This window comes from Rattus norvegicus, chromosome 6 (assembly GCF_036323735.1).
Source record: "Rattus norvegicus strain BN/NHsdMcwi chromosome 6, GRCr8, whole genome shotgun sequence".
Classification (NCBI taxonomy): Eukaryota; Metazoa; Chordata; class Mammalia; order Rodentia; family Muridae; genus Rattus; species Rattus norvegicus.
In genome coordinates this window covers 125,566,384-125,585,396 of record NC_086024.1, presented here as the reverse complement: position 1 = coordinate 125,585,396, position 19,013 = coordinate 125,566,384, and the positions used below count along the sequence as shown (strand labels likewise).

The 19,013-nt window shown below is 40.8% G+C and overlaps 1 protein-coding gene across 8 annotated transcripts in view; it reads left to right on the top strand.

Annotated features, from left to right (window-relative positions):
• Nucleotides 1-19,013, top strand: part of Rps6ka5 (ribosomal protein S6 kinase A5) — a 178,143-nt gene that overhangs the window by 151,180 nt on the left and 7,950 nt on the right. For 7 of the 8 annotated variants that reach the window (NM_001395592.1, XM_006240438.5, XM_017594169.3 and 4 more), the window contains 7 exons: nt 1,173-1,323; nt 5,131-5,292; nt 7,279-7,404; nt 7,786-7,919; nt 8,521-8,614; nt 11,942-12,112; nt 17,401-17,592. In NM_001395592.1, coding sequence (NP_001382521.1) covers nt 1,173-1,323; nt 5,131-5,292; nt 7,279-7,404; nt 7,786-7,919; nt 8,521-8,614; nt 11,942-12,112; nt 17,401-17,592 — 1,030 coding nt within the window. Of the gene's footprint in view, nt 1-1,172; nt 1,324-5,130; nt 5,293-7,278; nt 7,405-7,785; nt 7,920-8,520; nt 8,615-9,840; nt 11,718-11,941; nt 12,113-17,400; nt 17,593-19,013 lie in introns of those variants that run through there. The other variant, XM_039112351.2, reaches the window with a different exon arrangement.

Sequence of the window (19,013 nt, the reverse complement as noted above, 5' to 3'; positions counted from 1 at the left end):
TGCCTCTAAGTCCATGGTTTTACTAAGCAATGCTTTCATACATTTAGGTTTTAGTTTTTTCCCCTACCTATTTTTATTGCTGTTTGGTGTTTTGTTTCTGTTTGTTTATTTTATTTAGAATTGGTTTTGCAGTACTGGATATTAAACATAGGGACTCATCTATTAGCCTAGAGCTTTCCCATTGAGCTGTCTCCCCAGTCCTATAATACTTATTAACACATACAACACAGGATCTTGTAGTAAACCAAAATAATGAAGTTTATCATCATATGTACTGTGTTAAGGTTCTCATCTTACTGATCTCATTATTTTTCTCATTAAATCACTGATCTACCTCCTCACAGGTGAAATTATAGACTTGGGTTGGATTTTTAAAAATATGATCATAGAATATATTTCTCACACATAGTTGTCTTTTAAGTTTCCTGTAGTAAATACATTTTTCTCTGTCTGACTCCCACTCCCTCATACACTGGCTAGTCTGTGCTGCTCATGGAGAAACAGATACTTTTGCCCCTGAGAAACCAAGCTGCAGCTGCAGACAGCAAGACTTCACGTGGTCACATGGTACTGGCTGTCCTGTCTTAGGTGACTTCCCTAGTTCTTTTTGGGTCTTTAAAGTTACTGCTCACTGGGAAGAAGTGACATGGAGGGAGATTATAGTTCTCTATTAAGTTAATTCTCCTGATGTTGTTGAAGAGTTGTTTAAATTCTTTAGTCAGGATCACTCTGAACCATGAGTGGTAGATGTAATCTAGCCCAAGTCCCCTTTTTAAATTTTTTAAATGAAATATTTGAAATAATAGTTTCTTACCAAGGTTGACTTATACTGGAGTGGTCTGCCTTTAATTCCTGCTCCTCCCTTTAGTTAGTTGCTTGACAGATTGTTGTTTGTGTGTTTGTTTGTTTGAGGCTGAGGGAGTTGTACCCATGTTCCCTGCTCTCCATATGGAGATCACAGGACAGCTTGTGGGTCCAGAGAGTGAGCTCAAGTGGCTTGGCAACAAGTGCTTTTATCCTCTAAGACATCTCCCCAATTTGTGGTCACAAATATTCTTCTTGCATATATAGTTCAACTTCAGAATGCTTCACTACACTCACTTTTAGTAAATTATCTGTTGCTGTAACATCATGCTCTTGTTGTTTTAACAGTAAACTTCATCTATCCACAGGAGAATCTTAAAGAGTGAGCCTCCGTATCCCCAGGGAATGAGCTCAGTAGCTAAAGACCTCCTTCAGCGTCTTTTGATGAAAGATCCCAAGAAGCGATTGGGATGTGGCCCACGGGATGCAGAAGAAATCAAAGAACATCTCTTCTTTGAGGTGAAATTTAGGAGATGAGTATATTTAATCCCTCTTGGGGTCACTTCCCCATTTCACCTACCTTACTCCCCTAATTCTTATGACAGATAATATTTAGGAAGGACCAGAATTTTACTTGTTTAGACCTAAATGGCTTTCCTTCCTTAAAGCACTTGGAACGAAGAAGGTTGTGATAGCATTATGTTTTCTCCACAGTGATGTCCAGCCTCTGACACTAAGACAGAATGTTGTCAGCTACAGAGTTTATGATTGAGAATAGAACAGTTGAGTTGCCCAAAGAATTGCCCCCTGGAGTCTCATGGTGCTCAGATTTACAGTGTGTTGGACCACATCTCTGGTCATCGAGGGTTGTATGTAGCCTGTAGCTTGGACCCAGCTTGTGAGTTCTAGGTAATACTTTCTGTAGGTTTTTGGGTTAGCACATGAACTAAGGAGATGTGTATCCTTTGTATGAATTCATGAGCTGCTGTACTGGCTTACCCCTCTTGATTACCGATTCCATTGCCTCTTCTGTTTGCAGAAGAAATCTAAGAATGTCCCAAGCCTGCCTGGTTCTCAGTCAGTGTCTGTGGCATACGTTTCCATTTGCTTTCTTTGCTCTGTAGCAGTGCTTTTCTTATGAAGAAGCCAAGTTACACTATTCCACAGAGCACTAGCACGTCCACCACCTTCATTTTCTCCCTTTACTCCAAGGAAAGGCTAAGAAATAATGGGGGGCAGGGGGTGCCTGAGCTGCTGTGATTCCAGTCTAAATGGTAGCACCTGAAATGGCATGGCCGCCGTGTCTGAAATCCTAAACGTTACAGTGTTAAATAACTTCACATATCAGCAAGCATGGCCTTGGTGTGAATGGTCTGGTAGAGTCATCCACATTGTTTTTATTCTGTAAAAATTTGTATTATCACTAAAATAAATGAACAGGGTATAGCACACAAAGAAGTAACAGTTACTTCAGATAGACTTTCATAGTGCTGTTACTGCTTGTTAAGCATTAAAAAGCAAGGCTGGGGGCTTGGGGATTTAGCTCAGTGGTAGAGCGCTTGCCTAGCAAGCGCAAGGCCCTGGGTTCAGTCCCCAGCTCTGAAAAAAAAGAAAAAAAAAAAAAAGCAAGGCTGGGGTAGAGCTCAGAGGTGGAGCACTCGTGTGGTGTATATGAGGCCATTAGATTTTTGTCCTCTGCATGGGGGCTGGGAGATGGTTTCCTCATTGAAAATGAGGTCCCTTCACTTCTGTGTGAACAGAGTATGCTTATTTTAGTCTCTCTGCTCATTTTTAAAAGTATTACTGTAAAACTTTAAAGTTCAGTAACTCAGTGACAAACATTTAGAATAAAATGAACTCAGTATTGTGCATTGGGTTTGAAGTACTACTTTTCAAACATACATTATCTCTTGTTCAGATTTGAACTTCAAAATTAACAAGTAGAAAAATTAAATAGAATGTTCTATTGTCCTTTCCTACAACATTTTTTCTCAGTTGTTACCTGAGCATGTGAATATTATAGTATGTCTTTAATATAAGAGGTACTTATCTTCTTGATAGACTGGAATAGTAATTTTAATTTATGTAATTGCTTTCACTTTTAAATGATAGGGGTAGACCAGAAATCCACTCGCGAAGATCTGAATGATCTTTTCTTTGCAATGCTATAGAGGTGGGAAGAATCATAATAGCATTCAATTTTCTACACATTGAACATTCTTCTGGTAAAGAACAGTGTGTTTCTTTAAATTACCCCTTTACTCTTGAAGCTTGTCATTTTTAAAGATTTTTCTTAAAATTTTTAATATTGTGTATGCATGTGTGTGCACGTGTGCATATGTGCACTTGTACTCATACACACGCACACATGTGGAGGAAAAAGACAACTCATGGGAATGAGTTTATTGCTCCACCATGCGGGAAGCTGAGGATCGAGCTCAGATCGTCAGGTTTGCCGCAGACATCTGTACCATGTCAAGCCTCTTCACCTGGCCTAGACGTTTCCCTGATGTCTGTTCAGTAAGTGAGACACAGGCAGATGCCTATAGTAGAAGCTCATAGAGGTGTGGACACTCGCTAGAAAGTGGGCAGAATTCCTATCCACACTTCCAGCACTGATATTTCAGTGAGAAATACTTAGTTCTTATTTCTGGGCCTCAGATCCTTTCTGAGACAAACACAAAAGAGAAATTATCTCAAACACCCATCATGACTGAAAGACTTGAAGAATCACCACTTAATTTTTTTACTTCCTTTATAAGAGAATATATTTTGCTAAATTTGATCAAGTGTAAGTTTCACGTTACCACTGAGTTAATATCCATCTTTAAGTGGGAATCACCACTACTCCTATTGATGGTGCGTCTTTCTTAATGGTATATAGAATGATGGCATTAGTATTATCTTATATGGAAGACTTAGTAAGAAATCTTTAAAATTCAGTTCAGTGAGTACTGAGGATATTTTAATTGAAGAAGGAGCATAAAGAAACTATAGAAGTTGAATTTGAATAATACAGAACATGTCAGTTACTCAGTGTATGGGGGAACAAGAGGCAGTTTCTAAATATTGAATAGGGTTGAATAAGCTACAATGATGTGTCATTTAGTCCTCAAGTATACAAAAACACTTGACTTGTGGCACTTTTACTTTGTAATCTGTCAGGGTGACCCAAAGGAAAGCCAGTGTAATGGGAGAGCTCAGTGAATCCTAGAAAATCGGAGTTGGTGTCACAGCAACAGGGTACACTTAAGCCATGTTTGGCAGTATCTTATAGTTTGAGGGAGTCATCAGTTGGAAAGTTGGTTGGTTTTCATTTTGACTTAATTCTTTTCTGCCAAGGCTCAGAACAAAACTAATTTGTTCTGCTATCTCTGAGGTTAAACCAGAGTGTCTTGGTGCCCTCTAGAGGACACTGAAATTCCTGCAGTAAGAAAGCAGCAGGCACCTTCCACCTACTACAGACTGAAAATTAGGTTATTCTTGGAAAAAGTGTTATTTTTAATCCTTAGTTTGAAATATGCACTCTTATTTTTAATCAAACTTACTAGTAACTGAACTCTTAGCCAGGAGTGGTGGCACACACCTTTAACCCCAGCACTTACAAATCTCGGAGTTCAAAGCCAGCAAGCTTACATGGAGTAATGATTCTCAACATGTAGGCTGCTCAACCACTAAACCTTTCCCAGGGGTTGCCTAAGACCATCAGAAAACATGGACATTTATAGTATAATTCATAACAGTAGCAAAGGTACGGTTATAAAGTAGCAATGAAAATAATGTTATGGTTTGGGGTCATCACAACATGAGGAACTGTAGTAAGCGTTGCAGCATTAGGAATATCAAGAACTACTGCCCTAGAGACTTCCAGCCTGCCAGAGCTACAAAGTGGGACTCTGTCTTTAAAAAAGAAAAACATTAATCATATTTATTGTTCATAATACAATTTGATGCCTGGCAGTAGTGCCTCACACCTTTTCATCTCAGAACTCAGGAGACAGAGGCAGGTGTGGCTCTCTTGAGTTCGAGGCCAGCCTGGTCTACAGAGTGAGTTCCAGAACAGCCAGGGCTATGTAGAAAAAATATGTCTTGAAAAAAACAAAATAGGGCTGGAGAGATGGCTCAGTGGTTAAGAGCACTGACTCCTCTTCCAGAGGTCCTGAGTTCAATTCCCAGCAACCACATGGTGGCTCATAACCATCTGTAATGGGATCTGATGCCCTCTTCTGTTGTGTCTGAAGACAGCCACAGTGTACTCATACATAAATCAAATAATTTGACTTTTTTTGATTTCTGCTCTGTCCCAATCTTCTTTCTGTGCTCTAGAAGATAAATTGGGATGACTTAGCTGCCAAAAAAGTGCCTGCGCCCTTTAAACCAGTGATCCGGGACGAGTTAGACGTGAGTAACTTTGCTGAAGAGTTCACTGAGATGGACCCCACCTACTCTCCTGCAGCTCTGCCCCAGAGCTCTGAGCGACTGTTCCAGGTAAAGGTGCAGTGGGCCAGACACGCTTGGAAAGAAGCCAGCTTTCCCCGTGAGGTGCTTTGTTGTTATAAAATCAGAGTTCTATAATCTCTTCAGAAGTAAATTTAGACATACGCTGAGATTCTGTCTTGAAGTTTGCAGTTTACTAAACAGCTAATTCATTATAGTTTTTATGCGTATGTTTTGGGAGTTTTTGTTGTTTTGTTTTCTAGGGGATTTTTTTGTTTTTTGAGACAGGAGAAGTTGGAGTTTCAGGATTGGATTGTTTCAGTGGGACATTTTGTTAGTTCATTTGAGACAGGGCCATGCTCTGTAGCACTGGCCTGTTCTGGAGCTCTCTAGGTAAACCAGGCTGGTCTTGAACTTATGCTTCTCCATAGCTGTGATCAAAGGTATACATTACAGTACCCAACCTGTGTTTGTCTTTTATGAAGTATTTCAAACTTGAAAATTCCTTTCTGTTGAGGCTTATATGAAAATTACAACACTATTTTATTCTTTAAACTGTTCTGTGTGATCTGGACCTTTATCTCCAGTGAATAATGGGTTATACATGCTCTCTAATTCTTAAATAATGAGTTATACTTGCTCTCTAATTCTTAAAGTCTTGGCTGAGGGAGCCAGAGGTGTAGAGTGCTCACCCCGCCTGCAGGAAACTCTGGGTTTAGTTTCTAGTACTGCATAAAACTGGGTGCAGGGTTCCAGAGGGTCAGACGTTCAAGGTCACCCACAGCTACACAGTGAATGAAGGCCACTGGAACCCAGTCTCAAAAAAAAAAAAAAAAAAAAAAAAAGGAAAAAAAGAAAGAAAGGAACAAAGAAACAAAGAAAGATTGAGTTTTAAAGATTTTGGGTTTAAAGTCCATGACTTCCCTGGAATGATGGGCTGTGATCTGGAACTGTGACCTAAAATAAGCCCTTTTGTACCAAGGTGATTTTGTCAAAGTATTGTTTAAAGATTTATTTTGCAGTCGCACATGTGTGCGCATATGCATGCTTGTGTGCATGCATGTGTGTTTGTGTATTGAATTCCTTGGAGCTGAAGTTACAAGTTGTAAGCTGCCTGATAATGGATTCTGGGAACTCAATGTCCCCCAAAAGAGTAGAGAAGTGTACATTTTGAATCACTGAGCCATCTCTTCATCCCCTGTAAGAGTGTTTGTTTGTCTTTTTGTTTTTATCAAGAGTATCTTATTACAATAATATGTGTATATTTGTGTGTGAAATGTTACATAAAACACATTCTTTTGTATGGTACAGAATCATTTTGGGAAAGGTTCTTTATCAGATACAAGATACTCTGCCTATTGAACTGTGTCATGGTTGGTCCTCTCTGGCCACGGAAGTGCCTGTAGTGTGGATTGCCCTGGCTATCCAGAGAGCGCCTCTTGCCTATCCCACGGCACTGGAGAACATGCCCAACTGTGTGTAGGTGTTTGTTGGGAAACTAGTAAATGTCCAAGCTCGCACAGAGTGATCACATGTCACTAATCACTCTGGCTTATCACATCATCCTTCCACTGGGCTTATTATTTTCCAAAACTCAATTTTAAGTTTAGTTATTCTGAAAACATGGAATGCAAATTTAATAATTGATAAATTAAAGATGAACTTTTATGAAACTTGTTATTTTTTTAGTTTCAAATAATTCTTGGGCTGCTTTATTTGATGGTTTTTTTTTTTTTTTGAGGTCAGTTGAGTTATAAAAGAATATTACCAGCAATGCAAAGGCTTACAGGCTTGTCAGGTTTGGGGATGGAATAGGGAGGAAGTCTCTGTCTTTCCTTTGAGTTGGGCTATTTCTGCCAGAAGATGGCATTATCTCCTTCAGAAAAGCACTCGCTATTGAGTCGATGCTGTGTTTTGAATAAAATAAAATTATCTTCTTCTGAACACTTTTTTTCTATGAAAAGAAATGGTCACCATCTAGACTGCCCAGCTGTGAGACTGCAGACCTCTGTTCTTTAGCCTCCCTTCTCTTTTTAGGGCTACTCCTTCGTTGCTCCTTCCATCCTCTTCAAGCGTAACGCGGCGGTCATAGATCCCCTTCAGTTCCATATGGGAGTAGACCGCCCTGGAGTGACAAACGTTGCCAGGAGCGCAATGATGAAGGTACCTAGGGGTGGCTGCCTCAGTGTGGATCTGTGGTTTGTGTGGATTTTAAACACTCAATGATGTTCTTAAGTCCAGAAAATTTACTAGATTATCATCCAACCAAAGGCAGTTTTATAAAAATGAATAAATACATGGAAATAGCAGTGTTTTCCCTAGAAGATTGTCAATCTCAATGTATACGAGTTCCTTTTACCATGATAAAGGACAGCATATTTGGGACAAATGTAAGGAACATATAAATATACTAAGTGAGTTCTAATGGTTCAGTATATTGCATTCAAATTTGTTAATCATTTCACATTAAATTGCAGCTTTACATATGCTTTGTGTATTACTACCAACCTTTTATTAAATTAAATGGTGTTGATCTTTCGTCAGGACTCACCATTCTACCAACACTATGACCTAGATCTGAAGGACAAACCTTTGGGAGAAGGAAGTTTTTCAATCTGTCGGAAGTGTGTACACAAAAAAACTAACCAAGCCTTTGCCGTCAAAATAATCAGCAAAAGGTATGGCCAGTCCTAGCAGTCTTTCTTGGGGCTTTATACTACTTGGGGTTCTGGAGAAGGAAATCAGCTGTTTCCCTTGCAAGGCTGTTTACACACAGGCTTGGCTATTTACTATGTTAGCTGATCTCCAGCACCTCTAGCACCAATGTTTTCTGATGAGTCAAACAGTTTTGGACAAATCAGAATCTGTTGTGTTCTATGTGAAAACTGTCTTGCGGTAATGAAATATTTAATCAGATTTGCTTGGTGACTTCTATTAGTTGAATGTTTGAAGTCAAAAGTATTCAACAAGCTTCCTGATGGCTTTGAGAACAGAGCCTGCTAGCTGTTCTGGTACTGGGTTATTACCATTGCTAAATTGTCAGCAGGAAGAACATACATTTCTTTGTATGACTAGCTCTCTTCTGATGAAGAGGGAGTCATTTTCTTTTTAAAAAGTTTTACTTTCCTGGTGGGTGGTATGCTTATTACTTTCGTGGATATGTCATTTTGAGACTTTGACACAAGTATTCTGAGTGCACTGTAAATAAAAACAGGGAGGGAGCACTGCTGCAGACTCTGCTGGAAGAGACATAGAAATGTTGACTATTTGACCTTGCAGGATGGAAGCCAATACTCAGAAAGAAATAACAGCTCTGAAACTCTGCGAAGGCCACCCCAATGTTGTGAAGCTGCATGAAGTTTTTCATGACCAGGTATTTCATGGCTTCCCTCTGTCCATGTACATGGGCTAGACCATATACAGGGTTCAGCTTCTTACCAGTTTTATTGGTGCTGCTGAGTGAAACTCAGGGACTATCACCCAGCCTCAGGGAAGAGGAGAAAAGGTAGCTCACACACTCTCACCCCTGAATCATTGCATCCTGTTCCTTCACCTTGCCTCCCTAGGTTGCCATATTGGCATGGGTGGATGCCAGAGGGGAAGAGCCCAATAAGCCACTGTCACAGATTTCAGAGTGCTTATTGTGAGTGAGGCTGCCATCTCCCTCACTTAACTATGCATAGTCAGTACTTGGTGACTTTAAGCCTTCAACATTCCTTACATTTCTAGCATCAAACAGACTGACTCTTAAGCCCACTTGCTGCAAGTTAAGGACAAATGGGAAGCAGAAAGACAAAAATGCTCCCTTTCATCTTGTTCCAGGTGTCAGCATCTGCTCAACCTCCAGGCCAGGTTGTTGTATGTTCTCTTCTACCCTTAGCTCTGCTTCTCAACAGAAGTCTTACACAGAAGCCTGTCACTTGGACAGATAGAAATATCGGTGGTCCACAGCACCTCTCAGCTCCCTGCATTGTCACCTCCCATGCCTGAAATTGTGCTATTTCAGTATTCTTTTCTCTGACAGTGGACAGGTATCACAGCCTTCTCAGGACTTCAGCTTGTTACCCTTCTATGCCTATCTATTAAGGCACAAATGTGAAAACAAGTCCTGAACGTGTTTTTTCCTTCTTCTAATTTTAACAACAAAGGACCTGAGATTCCTAAAAGTCTTGAGACTTTTTCCAGCATCCGTAGTCAGTGAAAATCTAGAAAGAACCTCTTCCAGACTCACATCATTCTGTTGATGTGACATTCTTGACTAGAGTAGCTTTGGGGACTCGGTTCTGAGTACCATAACTAAGAGTAACATCATGGTGATATCAGGTGGCAGCAGGAACACATTGTCATTATAATCTTTTGCTGTATTATCTTAGTCCTTGCCTTAACACTGTAATGTCAGAAAACAACCCATAGAAGTTCAGCTTGTTAATGGTAAGGCTGGTATCTAAGCCCCACCATTCCAACTTCAGACCCTAACAAGCTTTTAACTACTTTGCTCTGCTCTATTAGAGGAGGCAGGTACACAGTCGGGTTATTATGTCAGATAACAAACATCTAAAAATGGTATCATCTTCTCCTTCCTCTGGTTCTCATGAGAAGAGAAGCTATTGAAGCAAGAACTCTTGAGAATGCTCTCCTTGCCTTCTACCTTGTTGACCTACTCAGATTCTCATGGGAGCAGTGAATCCCCTGTCCATTTGAGGTGCATGCTAAAAGACAGCGTCCTGTTGATGCAGATACAGAGAAAACTCACCTATCAAGAAACTGATGGATGACCTCAGACACCCCACCTGTAGTTTTGCAGCTGTGATCCTCACTGAATCTCAGCCCAAACACTGGATCTTGGAACTTCTGACTAGTATCATGGCTCAAGAATTCTATACCTAGCTTTTAAATTTATGTTAAAAGCTTATTTTTGGCAATTTTTAAATTTCAGACTCCTTGGAATAGGAATTTTCTTATGATCTAATGCTACATGTAGTAGTATAAATATAATAATAATTCTGCTATTCACTTGTTGAAATATGTCTTGAGAGTTTTGCCCATGGTAGTTGATCCTAATATCTATGCAGTCCTATTTCCAACTAGTTTGATGAGAACAAGGGTGGCTCTTCAGCCTTTGGCTGTACAATAAGCCAGCTCATTTGTGTGCTGTGATCTTTGTCCATCCTCTGTATGTTCCTAATTGCTGCCACAAACTTAGTATGTTAACTATTTAAACAATGAATGGTGATAGCAAGTCTGCCATCAGGCTCACTGATCTGCAGTCAAGGAGTAGACAGAGCTGTCCCCTCCTGGGGACGATAAAGGACAACTTGTGTTCTTGACTTAGCTTCTGGAGGCCACTCATTTTCTTTAGCTTATTAGCCTTTTATGCAGTACTCTAATCTCTTGCTTGCATAGTCTAATCTCATACCTTAGGTGCTGGTCGATAACCCAGGGTAATTATCCCATCTCAAGAATCTTAATCATGGGGCTAGCGAGACGCTCAGTGGTTAGGAGCTCTATGCTCAGTTGCCAGCACTCCTGAGGCATCTTACAATCATCTATAATTATAGTCCCATTGGACCCAATGCAGACACACATGCATACATATTTACATATATGACATATGCATACATGCATATATACATACATACATACATACATACATACATACATACATACATACATACATACATTTATGTATGTACATCTTTTTAAAGAATTCTAATCGGGGACTAAGTGGGTAGCACATAATCCTAGCGTGCAGGAGGCAGAGACAGGCAGATCTCTTAAGTTCGTGGTTTGCCTGGTCTACATAGTAAGACCCCATCTTAAAAAAATAAAACAACAATAACAGAACCTTAATTACAACTACATGGTCCCTTTTGTCATCGACAATAAGAAACATGGGTTTGAAGGTTAGGACATGGAATCTGTGGGCCATCATCACAGTTCTACCTGTACATTTTTTTCATCACCTACATTTTATTGCTGTGGATCCTAGGGTTTATAAAGATGTCCTAGTTGGGTTTTCTTGCCATAAAGAGACACTCTGACCAAGGCAACTCTTGCAAAGGCAAACAGTTGGGCCTGGCTTACAGTTTTAGAGGTCCAGTCCCTTATCGTCATGGTGGGCAGCACTTGGTACTGGAGGAGCCAAGAATTCTACATCTTGATCTGAAGGCGTCCAGAAGACTCTTCTGCAAACAGCCAGGAGGAAGGTCTTTTCCACAAGAAACATGTAGAGTGAGTTGCAGATCTTTGCAGTAAATATTCTCAGGAATCCTGTGATGAGTCACTGAGCCCTGAAGTTGTAAGCACCACCTCTCTCTCAAGGGAAACTGCCCCTCGCTCAGTGGCAGCTGCACATGATACCAGGCAGCCACCCCTGGGCTATTCACCATCGATTGTCAGCTCGGTTCACAGTTTTAAAGTGAAAATATGAAAACTTGAGAGAAGATTAAAATAGAGTTCAACAGAAATAAAATGAGGTAAAGGAAAAGACTGAAAAGATTTTGCTGAAGTACTTGAAATTTTTTTCATTGCTAAAATAGAATTCTGAGAAGCTACATTATTCTTTAACTCTTTAACTAGAAGGATTGTTGTAGGCTGTTTAAGCAAGGGGTTATTTAAATTACTGAACAGTAAATAACCTCTACAGGAATTCTTGTCTTTTCAGAAAATCCCACCTTACTCTTTCTTTTCATCTTTCTAGCTTCATACATTTCTTGTGATGGAGCTTCTGAATGGGGGAGAGCTGTTTGAGCGCATCAAGAAAAAGAAGCACTTCAGCGAGACTGAGGCCAGCTACATTATGCGGAAGCTTGTGTCGGCTGTGAGCCACATGCACGATGTTGGAGTGGTGCACAGAGACCTGAAGCCGGAGGTGGGACGGTGGGACGGGGCAGCTCAGCCTGCGCTGCTAGCCTCAGTAGCTGTCAGGCTTGAGGAGCTTGCTTTTTTCCCAGGGCCAGCAAGTAAATACTGGAAAATGCTTCTTAGGGTTTTTTCTTTCTCTTCTCTTTTCTGTGTCAGTCTAAAATAAATTTGTTCTTTTTCCCCCTCTTGCCAGCTGATCATCTTGAGGTTATATTTGTAAGTGTGAGAGCCTTTTATGGGAAAAATGCTGCATGCAACAGTTGTATACTAAAAATAGCAGTGGGAAATTTTGTAGCAAAAAATAATAGCTCTGCTGTATGTATTCCATCCTGGGGAGTTTGTTCCTTTGATAGTGTATTTTGAAACCTTAATTTTCACGTTTTTAAATCAAATCGATTGTTCCTGAACAGTAATGGATGTAGTTCTGTCCTGCGCAGCCTCACGTGAGGCCGTGTCTTGGTTTAATCCGCTGTCCTCTCCGTGTGCGCTTCAGTATGCTCACGCACTGCGGTATTTATAGACCTGGAGAGCAGCACAGAGCAACAGCTTTGTGTCTCTCCTTCAGAAGGTTAATTGAGAAGGCTCTAACACAGAATCAGCCCTTTTTAGCATCAAAAATATGAAATTTCCTCCCCTGTTAAAAATAAGTAATAATGAACTTGGAAAACAAAAGCCAATGACTTTTTTAAAAACAGTCATCCTTTATCATATGAGAAATTATATATATTTCTGGTCTAAAATAGGATGTTATTTTTAGTTTATATGTGATCATAATATATTTTCAAGTCTATTTAAAATATTAATAGGTTTGATGTTCCTTTTTTTTTCAATTTTTTTCTCCATCTTTTTTAACTTGGGTATTTCTTATTTACATTTCAATTGTTCTTACCTTTCCCGGTTTTCAGGCAAACATCCCCCTAGCTCCTCCCTATCCCCTTCTCTATGGGTGTTCCCCTCCCCATCCTCCTCCCATTACCACCCTCCCCCCAACAATCTAGTTCACTGGGGGTTCAGTCTTGGCAGGACCCAGGGCTTCCCCTTCCACTGGTGCTCTTACTAGGATATTCATTGCTACCTATGAGGTCAGAGTCCAGGGTCAGTCCATGTATAGTCTTTAGGTAGTGGCTTAGTCCCTGGAAGCTCTGGTTGGTTGGCATTGTTGTTCATAAGGGGTCTCAAGCCCCTTGATGTTCCTTTTTTATTAAAACAAAAAAGAATATTTCTGTAAAAGCAATGTTTTATCTTGTGCTTAAATTACTAAAAGATGTTTTAAAAGCTGGACAGTGGTGGCACACACCTTCATCCCAGCCCTTGGGAGGTAGAGGGAGGTGGGTCTGAGTTTGAGGTCAGCCTGGTCGACAGAGTGAGTTCCAGGACCATTCACAGAAAACATGTCTCAAAAAATTTTGATATTTTAAAAATGGAAATAACATGTATTCAAAAACAGTTATCCCTCAGTATCTGTGGAGGATTGGACCCTGAGTTCCAAAGATGATGTCAAGTCTCTTGCATGAAATTGAATATTATTTTCATATAACCTACATGATCCTTTTGTATAATTTAAGTCTAGGTTATTTATATCTATTTTTTTTTTTGGTTCCTTTTTTCGGAGCTGGGGACCGAACCCAGGGCCTTGCGCTTCCTAGGCAAGCGCTCTACCACTGAGCTAAATCCCCAACCCCATCTATTTTTATTTAAATGATATATAAATATGTATATTTTAGGGAATAATCACAAAAAGAAATCCTTCCATATTCTGTACAATATTTGAAGGGATATTTTTTGTTTTTGTTTTGGGAGTAGGTTATTTTGTTTTGTTTTGTTTTTCTTTTTAACTTCTCAGTGCATAGTAGGTTGAACCCACAGTTGTGATCCTTGGGGATTCAGAAGGCTGAAGACAATTAATTTATTCCTTTAAGGGTTCTAAGTTTCTGAGTACTTTGTATTACTGTTGTTCACGTTGCTAGTAATTAATCACAAGTGGCAGTGTCTTAGGGACTCGCAGCTGTGCTAGCTCCCCTCTGCTTCCTTCATCCCAGTTCTCACTCCTACGTAACACCCACTGAAAACATGGCGCTCTGGGCTCGGAGATTAGGTGTCTATTTTTAAATGTGAAAGCACACCACTTAAATGTTTGCTTGATAGACAGGGAACAGGCATGTAGTCTTTAATGGAAAGATCTGCCCCATGACTGTATGGGACTCATTTTCACATGTTTTATTCTTTGATAACTGGCCATCTGTCATCTCATGAGCCTCGAGTGAGGCACATGCTCTAGCAGCAAAATTTAAATTTGCCTTCTTGCTTTCCTGATCAAAAGATACTTCTGTAGCTTGAAGTGAAGCAGAATCGTTAGATTATACTGTTTGTTCCACCAACATTTTATTCTTAAACTCGGTTTCAGGAACGTAAAAATGTACCTTTGAACTAACATTTTCCTAACCATAGCTCTCGCCTTGACTTTTAAATGGCAGAGTATCTTATTTCCAAGCTAAAAGTTAATCCCTTTCCTATGTAGCAGGTTAGTTGTGACTGTTTAGTTAGATGGCATTCTTTTTCTGCATAGACACAACTCTTAAGTTTTAGGTGAGAAGCAGACAAATTTAGAAGCTGGCTGACATTCTTAGAGGACTGCTTCGTAGTCTTCCTGTTGATCCCCTAAAGGATTAAGAGGGGCTCTGAATGTGAGAGTCTTTTCAGGCAGAAATTGAAATGATGGAAGGACCCATTCCGGGCCGTGCACACCCCCGTGTGGAGCTGTCCTGCACTTCCCTTGCGTCCTTGGGGCAGGAGGCAGGAAGTAAGCGGAATGCTCTGGTTTTACCTGTTCTGTAGGAGGAGGGTTAAAGTCGGCAGTGTAAAGGGAATGCCCCACTTCCACACTCCCTCCAAGACAACCAAGGACTTCCTCCATTAGCCTTAAAGGAACAAACCTGTGACAGGCCCTGTGGAGTTAGAGCCGAATGTGATTCTGTAAGATGTGTAGCACACCCCAGCACTGCTGAGAGCCTCCAGCATAATTGCTGAAGGACAGAGATGTCCCAAGAAAACGTCCATGAGCAGTGACCTCAGTTGTTAAAAAAAAAAAAAATCAACTGTGTAAGAAAACTATTCAATTTTTTTCTTTCTTTGCTTTTTCCTCCCACTTCATCATCTTTCTTTCTCTCTTTTTTTGTACGTTAAGTTTTTTGTTTTAGAACTTCATGACTTAGTACTGTATATACGTCATTTCTACTTCTCCCTACTCCATGCCCTGCCCCCTCAGTCCTGCTGACTGCTTGAGACCAGATACTCTATCAGGGGCTTGTCCCTGGAGCAGACTGATCCTGCGGGGCAGCCATCGATTGCCCATAGCTCTTTGTCTAAGGCTGGTAGGGCTTTGTAAGATTTCTCTCGTCTACATTGGAATACCAACTGTTGCTATCACTTACCAGTCTTATGTAGGCAACCAGATTGTCAAGGTTGCATGGACACAACTCCCTGTCACACACAGAAAACAGCGTCTGGCAGAAAATATTCTGACCCTCTGGCTCTTAATAGTCACCCACTCCCGTTTTGTGATGTTCCCTGAGCCTGAAACGTAGAGTTGTATTGTAGAACTATCTATCTATTGAAGATGAGCCCTGCCCAGTTCAGTGTTCTCTGTGTTGTCACCAGTTGTAGATTTTTGTGATGGTCTCTGGGCTGCTGTAAAACCTTCTTTTCTGGGGACACACATTGAATCCCACCATTCAGGAGGCAGATCTCTGAGTTTGAGAGCAGCCTGGTCTACATATTGAGTTTCAGGTCAGCCAAGGTTGCATCTTAGTGAGACACTGTCTCAACAGAAAGTACGTGCAGAGTCAGGATAGCTAATTTCTTCTTGTTGTTTCTTCTTTTTACACAACTACTAAACAAACCACAACCAACTAACAACCCACAGCCACCTCCTGGGGCTGTAGCATTTATAAAGTCTGTAAGAAGTCCAGAACTCCAAACATCCCACAACCGCAGAAACTACCTGCAGCTGGCAAAGTAACATCTCTGCTAGAGCACGAGGCAAATCACAGTCAGCTGCTGTGGGCAGCCTGAAGCAGCCCCACATCCCACACCTAGGATTACAACAAAACCATATTCTTACCTGTGTTTCTTAAAGAAATCAAAATTCTCACCTCAGGATATATGATGCTTCCTTTCTTTTGGCCCCCTTATAGGGCTATTGATTGACCTAATTTCAATATTGTATCCCAGGGATTAGATTGGCCTGAGGAAAGGAAAGAGATGGGAGACATCTGTCCAGTGATAGTGTCAACACATATGTTTATTGGTTAATTCAGTATCATATATGCAATTCATATATGATACCCAAAGCAGTGGCAATAGTAATAGCAATAGCACAGATTACTAGTCACTGGGGCTGGCTGGTGAAGAGCAGTCGTTGCTCTTCCAGATGACCCAGGTTCAATACCCAGCAACCACAGTGGTTCACAGCCTTCTTTAAGTAGCTTCAGAGGATCCAACCTCTTCTGGCTTCCAAAGGCACCAGGCACAGACACTCATGCAGGCAAAACATTCATATACATAAAACAAAAGTAAATAAATCTAATCTCTAATTATTAAAGATTACTGATCACAGGTCACCACATAAATGTAATAGTAATGGAAAAGCTTGTTGTGGAAAGTACCCAAGTCTGACAGACAGAGTAAGCACATCCTGTGGGAAAAATGGTGTTGAATGTTTCTTCAGCATGGGGCTGCCACAACCCTGCAGACTGTTTTAAAATGACAGTCTAATAAAATGAATTTTACCTGTATTTACCTGTGCCAAGCCCCAGGGACAGCATCATAAATGAAGTGGACACAAGGTCCCTGCCCTTAATCATTATTGCCTGATGGAGACAAGAACAGCTGAAAATAGAGAGATGATAAGTGCCCTAAAGGAAAACTGAAGCATGATGGGAGAAAATAGGGGAAACTGGAACGTCAGTGTGGTGGGATGGTTAGGGCAACATCTATCTCTAAATGGAGTGTGTAGTATACAGGCATCAGGCAAGCGTAAGGGAGATGCTAGAGGAATTGGAAAACAGACTCAGACAGAGGAGAAAGTGGAGACAAGGGCTGGCTTGGATGCATTTAATATGACACTGTAAAAACTGAAGTGACAAAAACAGTATAAGGAAGAGGTTAGTGGTGTGCTGACACCCAGCCCCCAGATTGTCCCGTGAGGCTGTAAATACACAGACAGTGTTCCATAGAGAGATCAGCAGATCTCCCGTCATTTCCATGAGAATCTAACCAGAGTATTGAACCCTGCAGAATTTATTGTTCACTGATGAAAACGACAATTTGGAGATTAAAGTGATTGACTTTGGGTTTGCACGCCTCAAGCCGCCTGACAATCAGCCCCTCAAGACCCCATGCTTCACGCTTCACTACGCAGCACCGGAGCTCTTGACGCACAATGGCTACGATGAGTCCTGCGACCTGTGGAGCTTGGGTGTCATCCTGGTGAGTTCGCCCCACCAGTCATGAAGCCTGGTCTGCTCTTTGTGCCTTGGCGCTTAGCCCTCATTGCTGTTTTTCTTACGTTCATAGAAGAACTCTGCGTGCTGGTCTGCTTTCTGCATACGCAGCAGCGGCCCCACTAACGTATATTTCTGCTTCTGAGATCCTACAATCCTAGAAAGAATGTAGACTTCAGTTATTTAGGAAGATTTAAGTTGCAGTGGTTTGTTTAAAGTATACATCGTCATTTTGAAAGAAGCTAGTGTTGTGTTTAGATAAAGGCATATACTGTGTTAGACAATACAAAAATACTGGCTCCTTAATAAAAAAGCACGTACTCTCTGAAATTGCACACTAACAGTGCAAGTAAACAAAATTGTTTTGGATAAGTTGACACATTTAATAGATACAACTAGATATACAAATAGAACGCATGGTAATATGGAGACCATGCTTTTCACAAAGCCTGCGTGACGTGAAGCTAGAGAAACCTCCAATGTGTTCACCTCAGAATAGCTTTACTTGGTCTCCGTATACTCTTGTAATGCCACAGGTTAGGGAGGAGCGTGCAGACACTGCAGAGAACTGAACTGAAGATCACGTCTTACCACGATGCTGTGGGAGCTTCTCCCCCCCTCTCCTCACTGCATGGAAATGGTCTATACAGCATATGTATGTAGGGCGGTTTGTTTGCTTGCCTGCTTGTTTCTAACCGGTGACTATTCTCTACAATAGCAGTGCCCACCATCTGTGACTGTGACTGTGCTCCGTGGCATCATTAGCCTGATTTTTATCCTGTTTCTCTCTAACATTTAACCATTAAATCCACAGGTTATGTTACACCTGTGGTTTGAGTCTCCAGCAGTCACGGAACCATTCTTTTGGTAATGAGCAGTTAGCATCTGCTCCCCCTTTTTTTCACTAATTGTAAGGATGAATCTTTTTCATATACACAGTTGCATTTGTCTTAGAGTTTCCTCAGAATTCCCAGGAAGGTGTGCTTGTTTTTATTTAGCATAGAGGCCTAGACTTGGTTGTGTCAGGGTTGGTACGCATCAGCAACTGTATGTGAGCGCACCGGATGTTACCAGTTAGAACCTTCAAGCATACACCACTGTTCTTAACCTTTGTCGGCATTTCTTTGAGTATACAGTCTGAGCTTCTTTCATACATACAGACATTTATATTTTTGTTTTATGGCTTGTCGTTTATGAGTTTGCCTATTTTCCTCTAGGTAGCTTTTCTTACAGATAAAGCTCTAATAAAGATTGTTAACCTTTGTGTTTATCAATAATTGAAAATGTTTCCGTGGCTTGATTTTATTTTTAGAGTTTAAGAAGTGTTTTTGCTTTTGAATTTCCATGTGGTAAGATATGTCAGTATGGTCTTTGTGGCATCTGGCTCTAATGTCACGTTGCCACTGC